The sequence below is a fragment of the Tenrec ecaudatus genome, chromosome 7 (genome assembly GCF_050624435.1).
Source record: "Tenrec ecaudatus isolate mTenEca1 chromosome 7, mTenEca1.hap1, whole genome shotgun sequence".
NCBI classification, from domain to species: Eukaryota; Metazoa; Chordata; class Mammalia; order Afrosoricida; family Tenrecidae; genus Tenrec; species Tenrec ecaudatus.
This window is the reverse complement of record NC_134536.1, coordinates 126399218-126419761: the sequence shown is the minus strand read 5'-3', so window position 1 is coordinate 126419761 and position 20544 is coordinate 126399218. Positions and strand designations below refer to the sequence as shown.

Genomic DNA, 20544 nt, shown 5'->3' with positions numbered 1-20544 from the left:
ACCTTCCATTGGAACCTATTTTGGAAGTATGTTAATAACTTCTCCTTGTTGTCTTTATCAGTACCAATGTTATGGCTTATATACTCTAGATAATCAGTTGACTCAAACTCATTTAAACACAAGTGGATCAGGTCACTGAACGAGAACCTCTTTCATGTATATTGAAGTTTGTTCTCAGATTAACGTTCTGTATTCCTCTGAAGGAATATAGAAAATTCTAGACCTGCCTAAGGAAGGCCTAGTTTGAATTGATTGGGAAGAAGCTCATTATAATATCAGGAGTGGTAATGACCATGTTTTGTTTTTTTTTTCTAAGGGCGAGTGTAACTGTCTCTCTAGATTCTAGCAGCCTTTGGAGTAGAATTTCACATCAAGAAAAGCAGGCGAGAGATCTCCCGGATAACTTGATGGCTCACCCTCTTTTCAAAGTTCTTCTTTATCATTGTGTTTATGAGTTAAGCTTACAGCTCTGTCAATGGTATCACTCCTGTGTGTGTTGGATCCCTGCCGTGTATCTATCCAGAACAGCTGGGTTCCTTTCTCCCATTCCTGTGTGCATTCTTCGGGCTGTGTTCCTTTCTGATCAACAGTGGCATGATTGCGGAAGAGGGATCGAACCTATTGTACGCGTTTCTATATTTCCCTTAAGCTTAGAGGTGTGGCGAATAGTGGATGAGAAGTGGACCAGTCTTTACTGTCCCTTGGGATGCAGGGTGCTTGGGGGAAAGAACCTTGCTTAGAAGAAAGACTGGGAAGGATGGGTGGAGGGTTTTACTCTTGGGTCATATTTTCTTTCATGTTTCCTAAACTCTGATGCTGACTCAGGTCTTGGCATTTCCATTTTCAGACCTGAACAAATTCTGCTTACTTTCTGGCCTGTCCAAGTAAGAGGTGCAGAGCCATCATCGTACTTGGGATTTGGCCCGAAAGAACTGATGGCCATGCTGTTGGGAGGCTTTTAGGTCAGGTTCTTCTCCCATTTCTTGACAATAACATGACCACAATGGAACTCTGACGGCACCAGCCATACTTAGAGCCACATCGCCATCAGAAGAGGCAAGAAGGAATATGAGCCTGAATTTCAGGAGAGGCTGGAGATACTTGAAGTCATTCGTGTTGATGAAGTCACATGGGGAGTGGGTATAAATAATATGGGTGGAGTGTGATTTTCCCCTGTCACTGTGCTGGTGGAATTAACCTTGCGCCCTTGACTATGGCGTTGGCATTGAAGGAGACCCTGTTCTCTTGTCAAGTGCCCTTTGGCCTCCAAAGCAGAAGGCGAGCAGTGTCAGAACTCTTCATTGGCCAAGTCCATGGTTTATGCCCCTCTCCTCTCCATGGATTCTCTTCCTTCCCAGATTTCCTTTAAAAATTTTATTCATCATTTTATTGGGAGCTTTTTCAGATGGTGTAACATTGCATAATTCAGATAGAGCAAATATAATTGTACACTTGCTACCACGATCAGTATCAAAACAGAACTCTTTGATATCAACTCCCCTTTATCCCCTCCCTCCCCCACTCTTCCCCCAGGAACCCTGGTTATTATTGTTATATATTATTCTATCTATCTATCTATCTATCTATCTATCTATCTATCTATCTATCTATCTATCTATCTTCTATCTCTGCCATTTCTTACCCCATCCAGTATTTCCATTCACCTACAATTCTGTTATTTGTTCCCCTCTTCTGGGATTATACAGTCATCATTGCTATCAGCTCCCCCTTCCCCCTCCCTCCTCCTGACTTCCCATATCCTTGGGGAATCATTTACTTCTGTTGCTGTTACTGAAGGGTCATCAATCCTGGCATTCCTGCCTCGAATGATCTTAATTGTACACACGAAGATCCTTCCTGTACAATTAGGATCCTTCCTAGCTCTCTTAACCGACTCCACTTCCTTCTCTACTCCTTGGATGCTGGTGCTTCTTAGGGCTTGGTTTCCTTTTTAGATCTCAGCTCATTCTGTGCCAGTTGGCCTAGCGATCTCATTGCCACCAGTAACTTAAGGTCCCTGTACTCACCCAAATTGCATGTCTAGCCTCCCTTGAATTGACTCTCATATTTCCAGTATGCTTCCTGGGCGGCTCCACTGGAATATGTCCCACGGATACTTTCAAACTCATGTCCAGAGCAACATAATTCCCCGACTCCATTTTAACCATACTTCCTGTCCAAACCCGAGCCAGCTCTGCCTTTTCCATCCTTGAACGTCCTACGCACACTTTACCTATGTGACCAGGCTAGAAACCCCAACCCTTTCCCCTCTTCTTCACTTCTTAACATCTATTTATTTCACTGTATCGTCTGTGTCTCTATTGCTATGTCTCACACACTCCCGCTTCTTCATTTAGCAAAGCCGTGGCTCACGCGCTCTCGGCATTTATCTCCTGGCCTATAATTTAACAATAACTCCTAACTGGTTTCATGCCCCGAACGGCACAGCCTTCTAAATCCATCTCCCCCTGTAACGAAAGTGGTCTCACGAAAATGTAAAACAGCTCAAGACACACCCTTGTTTTAAATACCTCGGTGACTCCCTGCTAGTTAGTTAGAGAGTGAAATTTAAACTTCATGCCCTGATGCACCTAGCTCTTTACCATCTGACATATACAGCTGTCTCCGACACACAGCCCTGTGGCTGAGCAATAGCTACGCCTAATTACTCCACTCCATACTTTCTCATCTCCGTACCTTCACACCTGCTCTTCCCACTGCTTAGAATACTTCTCTCTTCTGTATTTGCTTGGCCAACTTCTATTGGTTCTTTTAAGTTCATGTCAATGTAAAGAACTCTGTTCTCGGGGAGCCAGCCCTTCCTGCGCTCTGGGAAGGAAACATCCCTCTCGCCTCAGTTTGCCTGTCTGTGCTTTGGCTGCGCTCTCAGCACATGGCTGTCATCACTTATTTTTAGGCCATCTCTCCCGGGAGACTGTGGGGCCTCTAGAGTCATGGAGTTTGGGGCGTCAGTAATAAATGGTTAGGAAACCCTTGGGGAGAAATGAGCATGATACTGAGCGAGTGGTTTTACCTAGTGAGGACATTTTCACCCTGGCTGGCTGCAGTTCCATCCAGAGGACATCTCTGTGATGCAAACGAGGATGCTCTAATCCTCACTTGACAGATGAGGAAGCTGAGTCATAGGAAGAAGTTGAGTTAGAGAGGCAATAGATGATTTGCCTAGAGTCCCACAAAGCTAGAAAGAGACGCTGAGTTCCTTTCTCTTTGCGTAATCAGGCCCAGATTAGCAGAAGGGATTCTCCTACAGTGTGAAATATGGCTGGCTTCAAGAAAAACCAAACTCCTGAAAAAACCCCAAAGCAACCCCATTCCATTCAATTCATTAAGTTGTGTGTGTGGGGTGGGGTGGGGGGAGAGACTGTGCCCATGCATGTGTATCGATATGTACGTAACACCAGTGACAGATAAGGCGCCCCACTGGTTCTGAGAACCGGAAGCTGGGATGAGAAGTATCTGAGAAGGTCCCTATTTGTTGTTAGTGGGAGACCCACCTCTGCCGATTGGAACATGGGCTCTATTTCTGGTTTCGTCTTGGGTGGGCCATCTCCAGTCGATAGGACAGAGTTTCACTGTTGGGGCTCCAGGGTTGTTGGTGGGTTTGTAGAGGCTGGATTTGCAGGAGGAGCCTCTCTTTGGAGCAGAAACAGTATCCTTTTGGTGGACGTCCTCCGTATAAGCCCTACGTGAGGGACAGGAAGCAGAGAAGAATGGTCAGTGATGATGTTCTTTCATGGATGGTCTCACACCAGACACATTCCCCCCGCAACTGAAAAACAAACCCATAGAGCCTTAAGCATGGCGTTGGGCTGACCAGAGAGCCTCTGTTCAGAATGTGAGGTGTCATCATGCAGAGGAGAGACATTTTTTGAGAGGCCAGTAGAAAGAGACATTGAACTCTCCACCTCTGAACATACATGCGCCTAATGCCTAGAAAAGAGACCAGCTAAGTGAACAGTCATTTACATCTATATGCGGAGAGGCCAGTGCTTCATGCATCTACATGGACGAAAGGAGAACTTTCTCCAACAATGGATACAAGGATATCCCTCAGCACAGCGCCAGGAAACAACAAAACTGTAAGATAATACCGTACTTGCTTTTAAACAAGTTTTCTTATTTCAAGGTCTTTATCTTTTTTTTTTTAATCATTTCATTGGGGGCTTGTACAATTCTTAGCACAATCCACACATACATCCACCGTGTCAAGCACATTTGTACATTGGTTGCCCTCATCATTCTCAAAACATTTGCTTTCTACTTGAGCCCTTGGTATCAGCTTCTCATTCTTCCCCTCCTCCCCCACCCTCTCTCCCTCACGAACCCTTGAAAATTTATAAATTATTATTATTTTTGTCATGCCTTACACTGACCGATGTCTCCCTTCACCCACTTTTCTGTTGTCCGTCCCCCTGGGAGAGGGTTATATGTAGATCATTGTGATCAGTTCCTCCTATGTCCCCCACCTTCCCCTTCCCCTTCTGGTATGGTTACTCTCAATATTGGTCCTGAGGGGTTTATCTGCCCTGAATTCCCTGTGTTTCCCACTCTCATCTGTACCAGTGTACATCTTCTGGTCTACCCAGATTTGTAAGGTAAAATTGGGGTCATGATAGTTGGGGGGTGGGGAGGAAGCATTAAAGAACTAGAGGAAAGCTATATATTTCATCAGTGCTATACTGAACCCTGACTGGCTTGTCTCCTCCCCGAGACCCTTCTGTAAGGGGATGTCCAGTGGCCTACAGATGGGTTTTGGGTCTCTACTCTGCACTCCCCCTCATTCACATTGATAGGACTTTTTGTTCTGGGTCTTTGATGCCTGAAGTCTGATCCCATCAACATCAAGGTCTTTATCTTATAGGACAAGAAGGTATTGAGCTGGTGCCTCTATGGATGTGTTTTTAAAAGTTTTACGTAGGGAATGAAAATGAGTTCTGTAGAAATAAAAAGAGGGGCAGTATTTGGCTTGAAAACAACATAGCCTTCTGATCTGCTTTGCCTTGGAAAGAAAGAAAGAAAGAAAGAAAGAAAGAAAGAAAGAAAGAAAGAAAGAAAGAAAGAAAGAGAAAAAAGGCAGGGGCAAGAGGAGGTAAAACTCACAGTCGTCTAGCTCCATTTAACACCATTTTGGATTCTCTTCTATACAAAAATCACTTGATCCTACTCAAAATACTTGGCACCTTGCGTGACAGTTGGAATGTACGAGCGCCTCAGCAGTTCTGACGGCGAGTCAACGGCAGCAGTTTGGGAATGAAGAGGCAGGGTTTTCAGTTCCTTATTCAGAGTTCACAGAAGATAAGAATACAGGGATTAACACAATAGGCTCTGTTCATTACACTTGGCTGAGGAAAGCAATTATCTGTCTATCAAGACTCCAGAAAATTGTGCAACAGCATTAAGACAGGGTGGATGGATAGGTGGATAAACGCTATCCCATAGGAAAAGGGTGCTGATATATGAGGTAATCCTTTGCGTTCAACTTGTAAAAACTGTTTTATTGTGGAGTTTATATCATGTTACCCCCGTAGCTTAGAGAGAGGATTGCCCTCACCCTCTTTCATATTGTTGATGGCATTTTTTCAGTTCCTTACCCAGCTGAATTTTATTAGGGGGTTATTTCAAAAACATCTCTTGTTTAATCATGTTTAAACAATCTCGTTTAAGACCTGTTGTGTCGATGTAAACAGAATACTCCTTTAATGTAGTGCAACGGACTCCTGACAGACACGGCACAGAACAGGCATCCATCCATTATTGCTTAAGCTGCTGTCCCTTCCATGCCTGACCTGCGAGGGTAACCACAGACCTCAGCCGACACCACTGGCTGGTTAGGAGACACTGAAACACACCATCGCCATGTCTCGCAAGCCGAGAATTGCAGAGCGGCATACAATTGGAGAGGCCTTAGACTAGATTAACACTAAGTACCTTAAATCTATTTTAATGGCTGTGTTTACATCTTCTTCTTCATTCCTTTAAAAAAACTAATCAGGTTTCGCAAGCGTGTTAAGAAAACCACCTCTTCTTGCCAGCTGGACCGGGTCCAGTTGAAGCAAGCGAATTTCCCCCCTTCTGCCTCTCTCTTTTTTCTTCTGTGATCTCCGCTGCCATTCAGCCCAGCAAGCGCAGGCTGCAGGGGCAGGGACTGGCTGGCTTTCTCCTTGGTTAGTGCTTTTTAACATTTTCTTCCAGTTACAGAAATGGGAAAATTGAGACAGATGTCCTGATGCCTTAGCAGCACATGTCAAGCAAGGAGCCCTTTACACTTCCTTCCTGATGACATCTGTGGAGTGTTTTAAAACACACACACACACACACACACACACACACACACACACACACACACACCCTACCACCACCACCACCAAAGGCACACAACCATACTAAATGAAAGAGAAACAGAGAGCATCACATGCTCAGGGAATCCAGCCAGGATCCGTCCAAGACTGGCGTGACAGGCTGTCATTAGACCCTTTGAAGAATAGCGCCAACCATGTTTAGTCGGCCGACTGGCAAATAAACAGGGATGCTTCTTGTTCATGTATGGCAACTACCATTTCCATGGCTAAAATGCTACCATTAAAAAACAAAACACCAACCCAAAGCTTTGCATCTCTCACTGGGAACTCTCTAAGTGCCAGTAACCCAAGGACCTGCGGTATGTGCATGGTGTCGTCCAAGAAGGCAAAAGGAAATATTTTGGGAACAAAAATACTTTGGTTTTCAGTGAGGGTTTTTTGGGGGGTGGGGTGGGGGTGGGTGGGGATCTAGAATAGATCTAGAGAAAGAGATCTTTTGTTCATTTACCAGAAAGGGAAGGGAGAGCAGGATTCAAATGGCCTGGGCTGATAGTGGATGTTGGGATGTCATTAGCAAAAAGACAAGATAGATTGTAATAAATAGAGTCAGAAAGACCGGACATCAGATAATAAAATCTTTGAGTTCAATTTCTCTGCTTAAAAAAAAAACAGCTGTTCTTTCTATATCTCTTTTCTTAAGCTTTTCTGCCCTTGGGTAGCATCCTGGTAGGTGAAAAAGAGAGCAGAGGCAGGTCTTCCAGGGTCCCTTCCTAGTTCTATGACTTTGAGCAAGCCACAGTATTTCCCAGGGCACCACGGCTTATTGTCATTTTTAACTGAAGACCCTGTCTTCCCTTCCAGCCCCGGCCAGTTCTGATTCATAATGGTTTGGGGCTTTGAAAGGGAGTGAGGAGGGAGCTAGTCCCCTGCAGACAACAGGCAAAGTCAAGGAGAGTAATGACTGAACTAGAAAGAAAGTGCTGGAGAATCTGGAGATGACGCCTAGTCGATTAAGCGTGTTATCAGGAGACGAGAGAAGGGCTTGGTGGGTCAGCCAGCTTCCCCCTGGAGCTCTTTTCCCTGTCTACAAAAAAGTATTGCTCATGTCTCCTCTTGTGTCTTTCCAGTCTGCTTTCATCTGGTCTCTCTGTTTTCACCCTCCCTCCCCCCCCCCAACTCCCCGCCTTTTGCTTTCAGATGCCTCAACTGTTTTGAGTCCATTATCTCTAGAAAAGGGTTTCGACTCTAAACATATGCTTATTAGAATCTGATCTCTGATGTCGGAATGATTCTGGCAGAGCCTGATCCTCACCCAGATGCTTCATTCCTCTCTGATTTGCCACAGCCGGAAATCTGAAAGCTACAGAGGAGGAACTTAAATTTATATAAATGCAAATTCATATTTGTATGTCTATCAGAAGATTTTGATTAAAAAACAAAACAAAAGATCCTCAGAGACCTACATGGAGAGTCTTTGCCATACACGAACAAACCTGTCTCGTGCATAAGAACTGCATTTTCACATTGACTCCCTGTGAGTCCCAGAGACCTCTCTCTTTAGGCACTGATCTAAACTGGTGCCTTTTATTATTAAAAGAAAACAAATAACAGTTTTCAACTCCCCCCCCCCCCGCCTCCATGAACCAGAGTTCTTAGAATATTTCTCTGGAGTCTCTTATTTAACAATGTAATGATGTCTCTTGAGTGGACTCTATTTCTCTTCCCGTAATTATGTTTTTACCCAAGAGACGGGAAGGACTTCAGACCTCTCTAGGGTGAAAGTTTCCTTCCTCCCTGCTGCCTCGACAGATGGAATCCTCCATGCCCCATTCAAGGAAAGAGGACCCTTCAGGATCTGTGGGCGAGAACTGGAATTTTTTCCTGCATTTTATATTGGTTTGAATATTAAGAAGGACCCTTGGAGAGCAGCTCTTTGTGCTCATTTGGGAGATGCCATCAAGAGAAATCTCCAGGAGGGAGATTTGTTTGTGATCTGCGGTCCTCTGTCTGCAGCCACACGCTCCCACTGCACGAGGGCTGCCTCCTCCCACAGACTGCCCCGTGTGTGTGAGCCCTGGGGCCCCGGTCACATGCCATCTTGCGTGGCTATTAATTTCCAGTGGCTCAGAGGGTCTAGACGCCTTCAGCACGAAGACAGTGTCTTAGCCGACTGCATTCTCGGTCCAGAAATAGTTCTTGACCTGAACCAGACAGTATACTCTTAGGGGAAAAGATGACTCAGCTGCCTTTCCCACCAAAGATTGTAGACTCATCAATTTGACTGTGGGAAATGTTTCCCAATAACTAACCTTCTCCCACCCCCCCACCCCACCCCCTGTCTTCTTCCCTGTAAAAACACAAAAGAAGAGGTCTTTCTAACTGTATCCATGATCTTCTTTATGAATTCAGTAAGCATTTGCCGTGTGCTGTCTCTGGGCCCCAGCATCGAGGCGTGGGTCGGACAATGGATGTGAAGTCACGGTCACAGCCAAGTCCAGGAGAAGCTGAAGATAGTAGATTTTAAACTTTTGTATAAAAAGAATTTCATGTCCATTTATAGTAAGTTTGTGCTTGCTGAATGTCTAGTTCACTTAAGCATAACCACATGTCGTAGACAAAAAACAGTTGCAGTCGCTTACAGCTTACTGAGATTGAAGCCAGAGAGATCATGGAGGTCCTGGAGACAGAAAAAGACCAGTCCTATGTGATGATCAAGTTGAGACTGGGGACGGGATTTCACCAAAGGGAGATGATGGAGACAGGGTGTTCCAAGCGGCGAGAACAGCTTGGGCTAAGGGACAGGGCTCTGAAGAGCGGTTAGATACTCCAGCAAGGGCAAATCAATGCATTTGTAGCTGTCGGATATTGGCATGAAAAGTGAGATTGGGACGCTAACCTCCAATCTTTGTTTGCTGGGCCGAGGGAGCTTTGTTTCATTCAATAGACAGTGGAAGACAATTGGAAGGTTTTTCGTTTGTTTGTTTGCTTTTAAAGCAGGGAGATAACATTACGATATGGGGTCCGGAGGATCTGAGACATTATGGAAACTAACCCTTCAGTTCCATCGTGGAGAAATTGAGGCCCAGAGAGTGACCCCACGCCCCCTCCTTTGGCTCTACAATGAGGTGACACTCTTTCCACACCGTCAGTTTGCTCCTCTGGGGTTTTAGCATTAGGAGGGGTTCCACGGGGGTAGAGCTCATCCCTGTAGGGACAATAGGACCAGGATGGACCGGAGGGAGGGATCTAGGAAAGGCAGGTGGCAAAGGCATGTCTGCAAGCTGGATTTTGAGAGTGCAAGACTGGAAAGTGGTTCTGTTAATGGGAAGACGGAAATCAGGAGAGAAGGCCATTGGGAGGGTTGGTGATGGGGCGGGACAGGGCGCAGAGGTCTCTGATGTCTGACTACATGAGGAGAGGGTCATCAGGTGAATGTAGACAGAAGAGAGTTTCCCTTTTCTCAATGCTGATTTCATTCTCACAGGTGTGAGGGAATTCGGACAATAGAGGTTTTAAATCCAGAGCCCTAATAGTGATAATGTGCTTAGATGCGAACCGATCATGTCTACCCAAGAATTTGCTTGAGTATGTATATTAATATTCCCTGTTAGATTACTTCTAGGGAGCCCCGGTGGTGCAGTGGGTTAAGCATTGGGCTAACTGAGAGGTCTGTGGTTTGAACCTACCAATAGCTCTTCAGGAATCAGATTAGGTGACCTGCTGTCAGAGCGATTTACAGCTGCCTACATTTTATGTGGGTAGTTCTCCACTGTCCTATCGAGTTCATATGAGTCAGAATTGATGCCATGACATGGTTTGTAAAATATATACAAATAGTTGCTTACAACCTTGTTAGATGAACTCTCCAAGATCTATTAAGGATCATCTTTAATAGAAGAATTCCCAGTAATGCCACTTGGAATTGGATGATGACTTTAAAATGAGTAAGCCTTGTTCCCTAAATCTTCCCCGGAGCACATTCGTAACCCTGGATGTACCACTTCCAGAACAGAGAGATTAGAATTGAAGATCTCATCTCCCCACCCACCCCGACCGGGAACTCTGTGGACATAGAATCTATCGCTTTCCCCTGAAAAGGGGTCATTCTGATGGGAATCCTTGCCTCTCACCCTGCTAGCTCCAGGGTCATTGTCAATGTTCTTAAACTCCTGTGGCTTGAGGCCTGGATGATTAGACTAGATCCCATGTTGTCATATTCTTGGTGACAGCAAAATGAGCTGATGTCTCCCTGGTCAACCACTCCTCCACGAAGCCTGCATGATGGAGAGTCTTGTGGGCCACCAAGACCTGGCTTTATTGGTCAGAGGATTAAACAAACAAACAGAAAACCCAACCTGTCTTCCAGACACAGATTTCCATAATGTATTGCATAATTTAAGGAAATCATGTCTACTTGTGAAATAGATGTAACGAGTGATTTGAAGTGTGGCGCGCCTCCGTTGAGATTGGTATCACATGTGCTTAGCATCATCTTGTCTCACAGGACACTTCTTATCATGTTGCTGCCATTGGCCCTTCAGCGAGCTTTCCTCCTTCGCTGCTTATCAAAATCCTACTCAATCTTCAAGGATAAATGAGCTCATCAATGAAGGTTTTCCCTCTCCAGCAAAATCAATCACCCATGTTGCACTGCATGAGTTTTTAGCCTTTTAACATAAAACTTTTCAACCACATATGGGAATAGTCTGTAACTGATAAACTCTTACATATCTACACATTTATTCTACTTATTAATATCTTGCCATTGTTGGCGTTGTTGATTTTTTTTTGCTGGACTACTTGAAAGTGGATCCCAGACATCGTGATATTTAACCTCTACATATGAGTTAACTCTAACATGTGAGACATAGTCTTACAGAATCACAACAAAGACGACTTTCGTAATAGTTTGAGTAAGTCCTTATTCAGATTTCCTCAACTTCTCCTTGAGCTGTAGAGTTCGCCTCATTGCCTTCTGTCTTGGCTTTGGTTTTATTTAACTGTGCTATTTCCTTTCTGCTAGACCCCTGAAGGGGAAGGGCATATTATCTTATGGATTTTTCTATCCCCTTTTACTTAGCGAAGCTAGTATGTAGTAGACAATCCAATGCACACTAATCCTGCGAACTGACCTCACACTGATTTAGTACTGATACGCCACTGCATATCTGTCTTTAAGCTTTGGTTTCTTAATGAAATAGTTGTGTCATTATGATAGGAGCCCAGGTGGCGCAGTGTGTGAAGTATTAAACAAGGTTTGATGGTTCAAATCCACCAACCGCTTCTTGGGAGAAAGATGAGGCTGTCTGCAGCCCTAAAGATTTACGGTCTCAGAAACCCTTGGGAGCAGTTCTACTCTGTTCAATAGAGCCACTGGGAGTTGGAATTGACTCGATGGCAGTCAATCTGGGAATGAGTTTATACTCAATGATCCTCAGGAAACAAGTAAATAAATACATTTACAAAAGAAAGAAGGGGAAAACCAAAGGCATGTTAACAACTGGCTTAAAATACCACCATGATAAGATGAACTGCCAAACATCATGCCGGTGTCATCGTCGAACGACTCTGCCGTGCCATCCACAGATAAGGCCACACATTAAGTATGTGGCGGACTCCTGCCTGGCTGCTCTCTTGTGAGTGTACTTTGGCATCCTCTAGACAGGTACTCTGCTGGTGCATTCTGTTAATTTAAAGATGTCATCCCTGTAGCTGTGTGGTTCTGGCCAGGGCACCGTCCACAGAGCTCTCTGAAGTTGCCCAGCGTGTCTCAGTCCATTTGGAAATTGGCCCTGTGGGTCATATCAAAAAGGCAAGTTTATTTTCATAGTTCACACACCACCTTTTGAGCATCCTTCCTCTAGCCCAGTTTCTGATGTGTGCTCTTTGAAAGCAGGAGTTGGAACAGCAGTATTATTAACTTTCACTGTGAGCTGGCACTTCCAGTTAGTTATTTTCAAAACCTTTAGCTTCATGAATTGTAGTCAGACTCAGAGGGCTGTGTAGGCAGGAGCGGCACGATTGGCTAGATGCTCGCTGAGTGGCCTGACAGTTCCTCATGTATCTTTGCTCTAAGGATGTGTGAATGCCGTGACCTTTTGGATCAGGCTTTCTTCTTGTGCCCCTGAATTGACTACAACAAAAGTCATATTCAGCCAGACACACTCAACATTTTGAAAAACATCTTTTTTTCTTTTCTGTTCTGAAAACGGCTTTCTTTTTTTCCATTTAAAATTTACTTTTCATCATGATTTCCTGTATTGCTGCCACTGGACTGTTAGGATCTCAACTGAGCTGGGCGGCAGTGGAGGGCAGAAAGCACTGGGGCAGGAATCAGGAGCTCCAAGTTCTGATCCTGCCATGCACTCTGACAATCTTTGGGACCCAGCTTCCTCGTCCATACAGGAACTACCTTGCTCGAACATTTTCTAGTTTAAATGATGTCTATTGTACCTTTAAGCTCCATGATTCTAAATGATTTGGAACAGTGATTTAAGGATTATATTGAGAACAATTTTTTTTTTCCAGAGAGCAAGAAAACTCACCGTGAAATGTCCTTTGTTATCACTTTTTAGGAAACACCAGTATGGTTTTGTCTCTAAGGAAGCCCCCAGTTTTATTGATATATAATTCACGCATCATATAATTTCGTAGTTGAGGCGCATTACAAAGAGCGGTGCAGTCATCCTCACAGTCTGCCTCAGGATAGTTTCTTCTTTCCCGTGCACATTGTTGCGGGCATCCATTTCCCCTGCCACGCCCCTAGGAAACTATGGATCCAGTGACAGTCTCTTTAGATTTACCCATCCCAGATTTCAAATACAGAAAAACATACAAAATCAAAACAAACAACAACAAAAAACCCCAACAACAATGGTAAAAGAAAACAGAAAAATCCCAATCTGAAAGAAAGCAGAAAAATATTAAAAACCGAAACCGATTTAAATGGGTCAGAAGGAAGCTCAGACAGGAGGCACGTTTTAACCTAACGGCGTCTGCAGCCATGCAGTCTGCCTGACAACAGGGCCATTCTCATAAGGAAGCCTTTAAAATATATATATAAAATGTATTTTTCACAATTTTTTTTTAAGGCTCACTGAATTTGCTCGACTGTGAAATAGGAAGAGGGGAAGGCTCCTGGGGGAGATTCGCGTGTTGGAATATGTGTTGGTCCACGAGTTTTCTCGGTGTTTATCTCCACTCAGGGCCTGCTCATCCATCCATCCCCTGCATACATATTTATTAAGCACTTGCTGTGCAGCCGGCACTGAGTTAGGATGGAAGGAGACAGCCGCAAATAGACAAAGCACCCGTTCTCATGGGATTTATGACTCGCAGGCGAGCCACGTGGTAAATTCATAAGCAAAAACCAGATTGCCGTAAGAGCCGTTGAGGAACTCAATCGAAGGTTGCTTGCGAGGCCAGGGCTGGAACCCAGTTCGGTCCAATGTGAGACGGGACTGTTGGCCCTGCGGCCTGGGGGAGCAGGGCGAGGGGCCCATCAGCGCGTCAGGGGAAGAGCGTCTCAGAAACATGGAAAGGCACCGAGATGGGAAACTGTCGAGGAGACGGTGGCAGAGTCCAGGGGTCCTGACCTCGGACTGTCCCAGTGGAAGGCGAGAGCATGGAACAGACCGCTGTTTTGGAGGCGGAACTGGCAGGGCTTGGTGATAGATTGGCTGTGGGGGTGAGAGCGGAGGAGACATCAAGGAAAAAGCCTACACTCTTGCCATTAGCGATTGAATAGCTTGTGTCATTTCCGGAGGGTGGGTGGGGGTGTGTGTGGTTATGAGGGAGGAGTAGCGTTTTAAGTTCTTGTTGTTGTTTGTTTGGTAGAAGACCTGAGAATGGCAACATGTGTACGATATAGTTAATATGCATTTGAAACCTTGAGGTGATGGCCAATGGAACCCACAAGCCTGGATCTCAAGTTGGGAGTCAGGGCTCAGCCCAGAAATATCAGGGTGGATCAACTCACTCACTGCCATCGAGTCAAATCCGAGTCACAGCCACCCTACAGGGCAGAGTTGAACTGGCTCTTTGGATTTCTAAGGCTGTCAATCTCTGTAGGATCAGAAAGTCTTTTCTTTCTCCTGAAAGGAGCAGCTGGTGGGTTTGAACTGCTGACTTGGCATTTAGCAGCCTGACCTGCAACCCACTACTCCACCAGGGCTCTCTGTTAGGGGGAATAGTAGTAGTAGTAGCTGTTGTTTATGCTTGAAACGGTGAGACCTTCTCACCCAGTGCTTCTCAACCCTGTTTGTGTATTGAGTTCTATGGCGAACTGAAACAGAACAAAACGCAACTCTCACCAGGACGCATTCTTAGAGACGCCGATGTAATCGATCTGATGCGAAGCTTGCACCCCTATAATTTCCAGAACCCTCTGGGGGATTTCGCAGCCAGCCAGGGCCGAGTCCTATTCACGGAACTAGGGAGACCATGCAGCCAGAAAAGAGAATCAAGGTCTGAGCTCTAACATCGAGTCTCAAATATAGCACACGCACTTCCAACTCCTAATACTTAGCTCCTGGCTGGCAGTGCCACTCCGGGCAGGAGCAGAGGTAGTCCCCCTGCCACCCAGCAGAGTGCCCGGCCCCTGACGTGAAGTCTTAGCAAGCATCCTTTGTATCTTGTGTTCCGGCTGGCTGGGGCGCTGAGGATTTACTTGGCTCTTTGCTCAAGAGCTACCCTGATGTGGTTTCCGTAGGGGACCCAGCCTTGCCGTTGCTTTTCAGGGGCCTCTAAGAGCTTTGTGGTCGTAGCTGTGGTGGTGGCTGTCAGGGTGCAGATGTCTGCGAGGGAAAAGGCAGCTGAGTGTTTGTCGACCTGCTCCCGTACATGGGTGCTCCTCACCACTCCTCTAGGGCTCTCCGGAGACGCTTGATGAGTCAGCTTGGAAGATGGTCTCTAAACGCTTCAGAAGGCTTTTCTATTTCACCTACTCTTAAAACATTTCCATCTTTACCCGAGTCCTTTCATCTTGCCGCGGCCCTCAGATGGCTCCCTGGAGCACGGGGCAAAGCGAAAATAAAACCAAGCTCAAGCTTTCGCTCACCGAGCTCACATCTCCCACAGGCTTCGTGGAAACAAGGAAAAACCTGAAGCAAGTACAGGCAGAGCTTATTAAATTTTCTTGTGAGCCGTGGCCAGTGTGAAGTCTCAGTGCTTCAAGAAACCATGTAAGCTCATGTAAGCCTTTTCCTTAGCCCTTGGGGAATCTGCCATTCCGAAAAAATATGGTCTAGTAAAAAGAATAAGTTCCAGGGACAATTCCATAAGCTGTCTTGTTAATGGGTACAGCTGTATCAATTCCACACCAATCTCTCTCTCTCTCTCTCTCTCTCTCTCTCTCTTTCTCTCTCTCCTTTCCTCCTTGGTGAGAAGTGGACGCCATGGAGCCACCTGTGACAAGGACTGTGTCATTCCCTAGCTGAGGAACTAGTGAGACCCGGCCATGCGTGTGGATGGAAGTGTGGCCTGCTAGCCTGTGGCCTTTGGTTGAGCTATTAATTTTGTAATCACATCTTTGCTGCTGCTGCTGCTGCTTGCATTGAAAACGGCCTTGGTCTGTCACTGTGCTTGGCTCTTAGGCTTCTGGCTCCATGGGTACAGATGTTTTCAGACCTCCATGGGGGCAGGGAGAGGGAAGGAAGAAAAGGAGAAGACACCCCCCCCACTCCCCCCCACTCCCCCCCCACTCCCCCCCACCCCTCCCCACTTCTCCCCCCCCTCCCCCCCCTCACAGATGCGCAGAAAACTCAGTGGACCAGGACTCTGCTCTAGTCCAGGAGGTGTTTGTCCAGGAGATTGGCTATTTCATCTCCAGTGTTCAGTTGCTTCCTTTATGAACACCTTACTTGCCTGAGGCCTGGGAGCTGTTTGGGGTAATCTCTTACAGGTCCCTCAGGGTTCTCAAGCCTATGAGGGGGTACCCCCCGTCCCCCAAAATGGAAAAAAGCTCCACTGGGCGGAACTCTCGTAGTATGCATTTTTCTCCGCTAGGTGAGCAAGAATGGAATCACAGAGTGACAAATGTATTAAGTGTAATAGAGAGTACGGTGAAGGCGATAAAGTTTTATGGTAAAACAAATTTAAATACATAGCTTTGGGGAAAAATTCCATTTTGGGGGGGTTACCCCCTGTAGTTGTAATCCGGATAAACAGTAGGAAAGGGTAGTGGAAACAACCATCAGAAAACAGGGAGCTTCTCTTGTCCTTCCCTCACCCTCCCCATCATTTTTCTTCTAGGCCCGGCCCTGTCTTCTAGCGGATGGCCAGCGCGTGTCGCGGCAGGAAGTGGGGTGGTGGGTGCGTTTTAGTTCCTGGGCCTCGTCAGAACACGTTTGGCTGTGGACACAGCCACACTCATATTACCAAGCCTTGGCTTCCTGTCTGCTTTCTTTGGGCTGTGTAGGCCATGAAAAAAGGAGACAGGAAAATACATTTTGGGGCAAATAAAACAAGGAATTTGCCTTATGAAGACAGCTTATATTTGGGAAATTCTAATGTTCAACTTAACCCTGTGCTGATCGAATCCCTCTTGTCCTGCACTGAACCGAAACCACACGGACCGCCATGGAGTCGTTTGTGACCCCGCGACCCTGGAGCAACGGTAGAACTGCCCCTGTGGCTTTCCGAGACTGGAAGTACTGATGGGAGTAGAAAGCCTCGTCTTTCTGCCCCCTGGAACCTAAGCAGAAGATAAATGTCTCACCACCCACAGAATAGCAGACTTCGCATGATTGAAGATTTGTAGATAATCCTTCCTTCGGGTTTTTAAAAATTCCCGTATTAATCACCCCAATCCCCTGAATTTTTCTATAAGGACACATTCTTACCCCAGCCACCCTTCTAGCAGCTCTCTTTGAAATCCCTTTCAGTGACCTTGACAGTTTTCTGAAATGTTGGAGCTCCATCCGAAGCCTCCCTGGTCCAGCATCTAGAGGAAGCCACCCACATTGTGTTTCTCTGTACAGTGGGCATCGCGTTTGTTCGCCCACTGAACTCTATTAACGAATGCTATACCAAGAGCCAGGTTTTTTTGTTTGTTTTTTTTTCCTTCCTCTTCTTCCTATTATAGTTGTACCCAGGCGGTACTATAGTCCGATGACTGTATGGTATGATGATTTGAAGACAGATTAGTGCCCTGGATATAGATTAATTTGCACCTTTCTTTACTATCCTGAATTTCCTTAGATTTTTGTGTTGAATCAACTAGAGGAGAGACAGAAGTGGGTTTTTTTAATTTGTTTTAATTACGGATTCTCACATTCACATATGAAGCCAAAGGATATTCCTCTTTTTAAAAAAGGAAACAAAAAATCCTCACACTCTTATATTTAGAAAACAAACATTCTCTCCAGTGTAACATAGTTTATCGGACACTTCCGGTCTCTTTGCATATCACGGAGCATCCAGCTTCTTCTTGAGAATCTGAGCTTCCTTGCCTGGAAATGAGAAGGCAGTATATTTCAGATTTTGTCCCTCCCCCTCGCCCGGGGATTTTAGGTGTGCTGTTTTCTCAGAACAGAGACTTGGTGATGCAGAGTTACAGCCGGGGAAAGAAGCTCACGCCTGTGCTAATCGTGGAAATTTCCCTTTGACAAATGTGTTTGGTCCACAGCCACCCCGGCCTTTGCTGCCTTTGTCCCTGCCCAGCTCAGGGACGGGATGCTTTCTGTGCGGGCATTCCCTGGGCTTTCAGTAGAGATTCCCTTCTGCATGACACAAGCAGTGAAGCCTCCCCTGCCCACACTCACCATTCCCCCCTTTCAGTGAGAGGGCCCCAGGGCTCGCAGGGGTGGCCCAGAGAGCTCCTTCTAGCTCTAGCTTCCAGGCCCTGCTCCTGCTGCACGACACTCCCAGCCAACCTCTGGGAACCTGGCTTCTCCACTTCCGGAACCGAGCTAGGCGGGCTTGCCACCACCTGGCACGTGTTAAGTAAGCACTGTGAACCCGAAGGCATGGTAGAGACACAGGATTATAAATATCAGTATGGATGAGCCCTTGGCTCGAACCCTTTCCCCCCTCCCCGTATGTATGTTCACCTATCTATTTAGCACGGTCAATTGTTCAGCTAATTAATATGCTTTTATTTTATGATTTGCTGTTTCCAGGGCACAGACAGAAGCTTGATGAGACTAAACCTAGTTTGTTCTCTGACCGCCTCAGTGACTTAGGGCGCATTCCTCATCCCAGTATGAGAGTAGGTGTCCCGCCTCAGAACCCACGGCCCTCCCTGAGCTCTGCACCAAGTCCTTTTAATCCACAAGGACAGAGTCAGATTACAGGTAAGACAGACTCCTAGGTTTCACTTGTACAGACTCTGGCAGGCTGGGGGTGAGGGGCTACCAGAGATGTGTTCGCGTCCGAACTCCTGGAGCTGTGAAATGGCTTATTACTCAAGAACCAAGACTTGAAGATCCAGATGTCTTCTTTTTCCCCCCAATATATAAAAAGAAGATTCTGATATTCAATGACTTGGGGTAAGAGTTTGGGGATGTTCCCGGTACTGCTGTGCTCTGCAGAATGCCAGTCTGCACATGGGTGGAATGGTAATGACCCTGCTGTCCGGGAGAAAGTCTGGTGTACGTTTCTGTGTGTGTCCAGGTGCTGTTGGCGTGGCACCACACCTGCCTCGCTGCCAGGAAATTAGTGCTGCCTTTTCACATTTGGGCTGCCATTTCTTGGAGGTACCACGGTTTCAGTGAATTGGCTTGAACATTGCCCAGGGCCAACAGGAAGCCTTCACTGGGCGTGCAAAGGCACTGCGCAATCAGCAGCTCACCCGGACAGGGAGAATTTACTCGGATTCACACTTAGCTACAGTTCCTTATGTGACCATTCTCGTTGTACATTCTGCTAAGCTGCTTATCCGGCCTTTCTTCTGAACAATTAACACCAGCCGCACACGGCACCTCAATCACTCAGATTCGGCGCATCCATACCCCCCAAGCTTTTCTTTTCTTTTTTTATTTCTCTTTTTTCTTCCTGTCCCAGTAGTGCGGAAACAGATCCACTTTGAGGACTAGTCTGGTGCTAGGTCAGTCCTGGTGTCAAGAGAGCGGGTTGATTACCATTGATCTTTAATTTGCAGATCCCCCCGACTGAGGACCGAAAGGAACTCTATGTATCCGAGGATTGCTCTCTTTGGTAGCAGGGGACTAGAGAACAAGGGGCTATGCCCACTCCAAACACAGGCTGTCATAGACTCTGCATGTGGACCTTGCTTCGTGGCTGACTCTTTGGGATATAGTGGCTAGGTTTGAGTAGCCTAGTTAGTGGTCTCAAGACAAAGTTCTTAATAAATGAAGTGACCCACCTCCTTTTCTTTTTGAACCCATATTAGGTAAATGTGCTCTTGAGCATGACAGAGTAGTTCTCACGTGGTGTGCGGGTGGACGCATGTTAGGTTGACTCTATGGGTATGCATCAGCATGTACATTTAAGCACAATATAGGATTATCATAGTAAAATATGCAAGCATGGGTATCTTCCTCAAGAAAGAATCGTAGCTTCGTGGAGACTGACTATGTGCTAGCTTCGAGAAAGCTCTAAACTGTTGATCTCTGGGAATAAAAAGGCTGTGTTCACCAGACTCATGTCCTTGATCAGAATGCAGGGTGAAGTTCACAGTAGCTGGTCAATTTCAAGCTTGTGCTTAGAGGTGCTACTGCATCTCAAGCAGTTGACTTTGGATCATTGATTGAAGTGCACATACTAAGTATCCTTTTGGCTTTACAAAAATCTCGATGCCTATAAAAAATATAACAAAAGGTTGCCATTTTCATCACTTTTAAATGTGTATGTACTTCAGGGACCAAAGACAGTCACCATGTTGTATTGCCCATTTTCAAAAGTTTTTCATCACCCCAAACAGACTCGGTGCTCTTTCAACTACGACTTCCCATTCTCGCTACGCCCGCCCCCCGACCGCCCCCCTGCCCCCACTCTCCCTTGGTAACCACTAAACAGCTTTTGTCTGTAGGCATTTGCCCATTGTAGCGATTTCATATAAATGGGATCATGTAATATTTGTTCTTGGAGTTATTTAACTCAGCAAACAATATTAAATATATTCACACCTGCACCTTATACTGAGGTAAATAAGCCACTCACAAAGGGAGAAATGTGATATCACCTCTCTCGGATAAAAAAAAGAAGACGAGGCAAAGCATGGAGATCAAGATTTACTAATGGTCACCACTGGGGGGGGGGTGAC

General features: G+C 45.9%; 1 protein-coding gene across 5 annotated transcripts in view; it reads left to right on the top strand.

Annotated features, from left to right (window-relative positions):
* The window catches only part of RUNX2 (RUNX family transcription factor 2), a 287069-nt gene that overhangs the window by 63462 nt on the left and 203063 nt on the right, over positions 1-20544 (top strand). For 3 of the 5 annotated variants that reach the window (XM_075555010.1, XM_075555011.1, XM_075555012.1), the window contains exon 4: positions 18440-18613. The exons of the other annotated variants lie outside the window; for them this stretch is intronic. In XM_075555010.1, coding sequence (XP_075411125.1) covers positions 18440-18613 — 174 coding nt within the window. The remainder of the gene's footprint in view (positions 1-18439; positions 18614-20544) is intronic. 5 annotated transcript variants of the gene reach the window in all.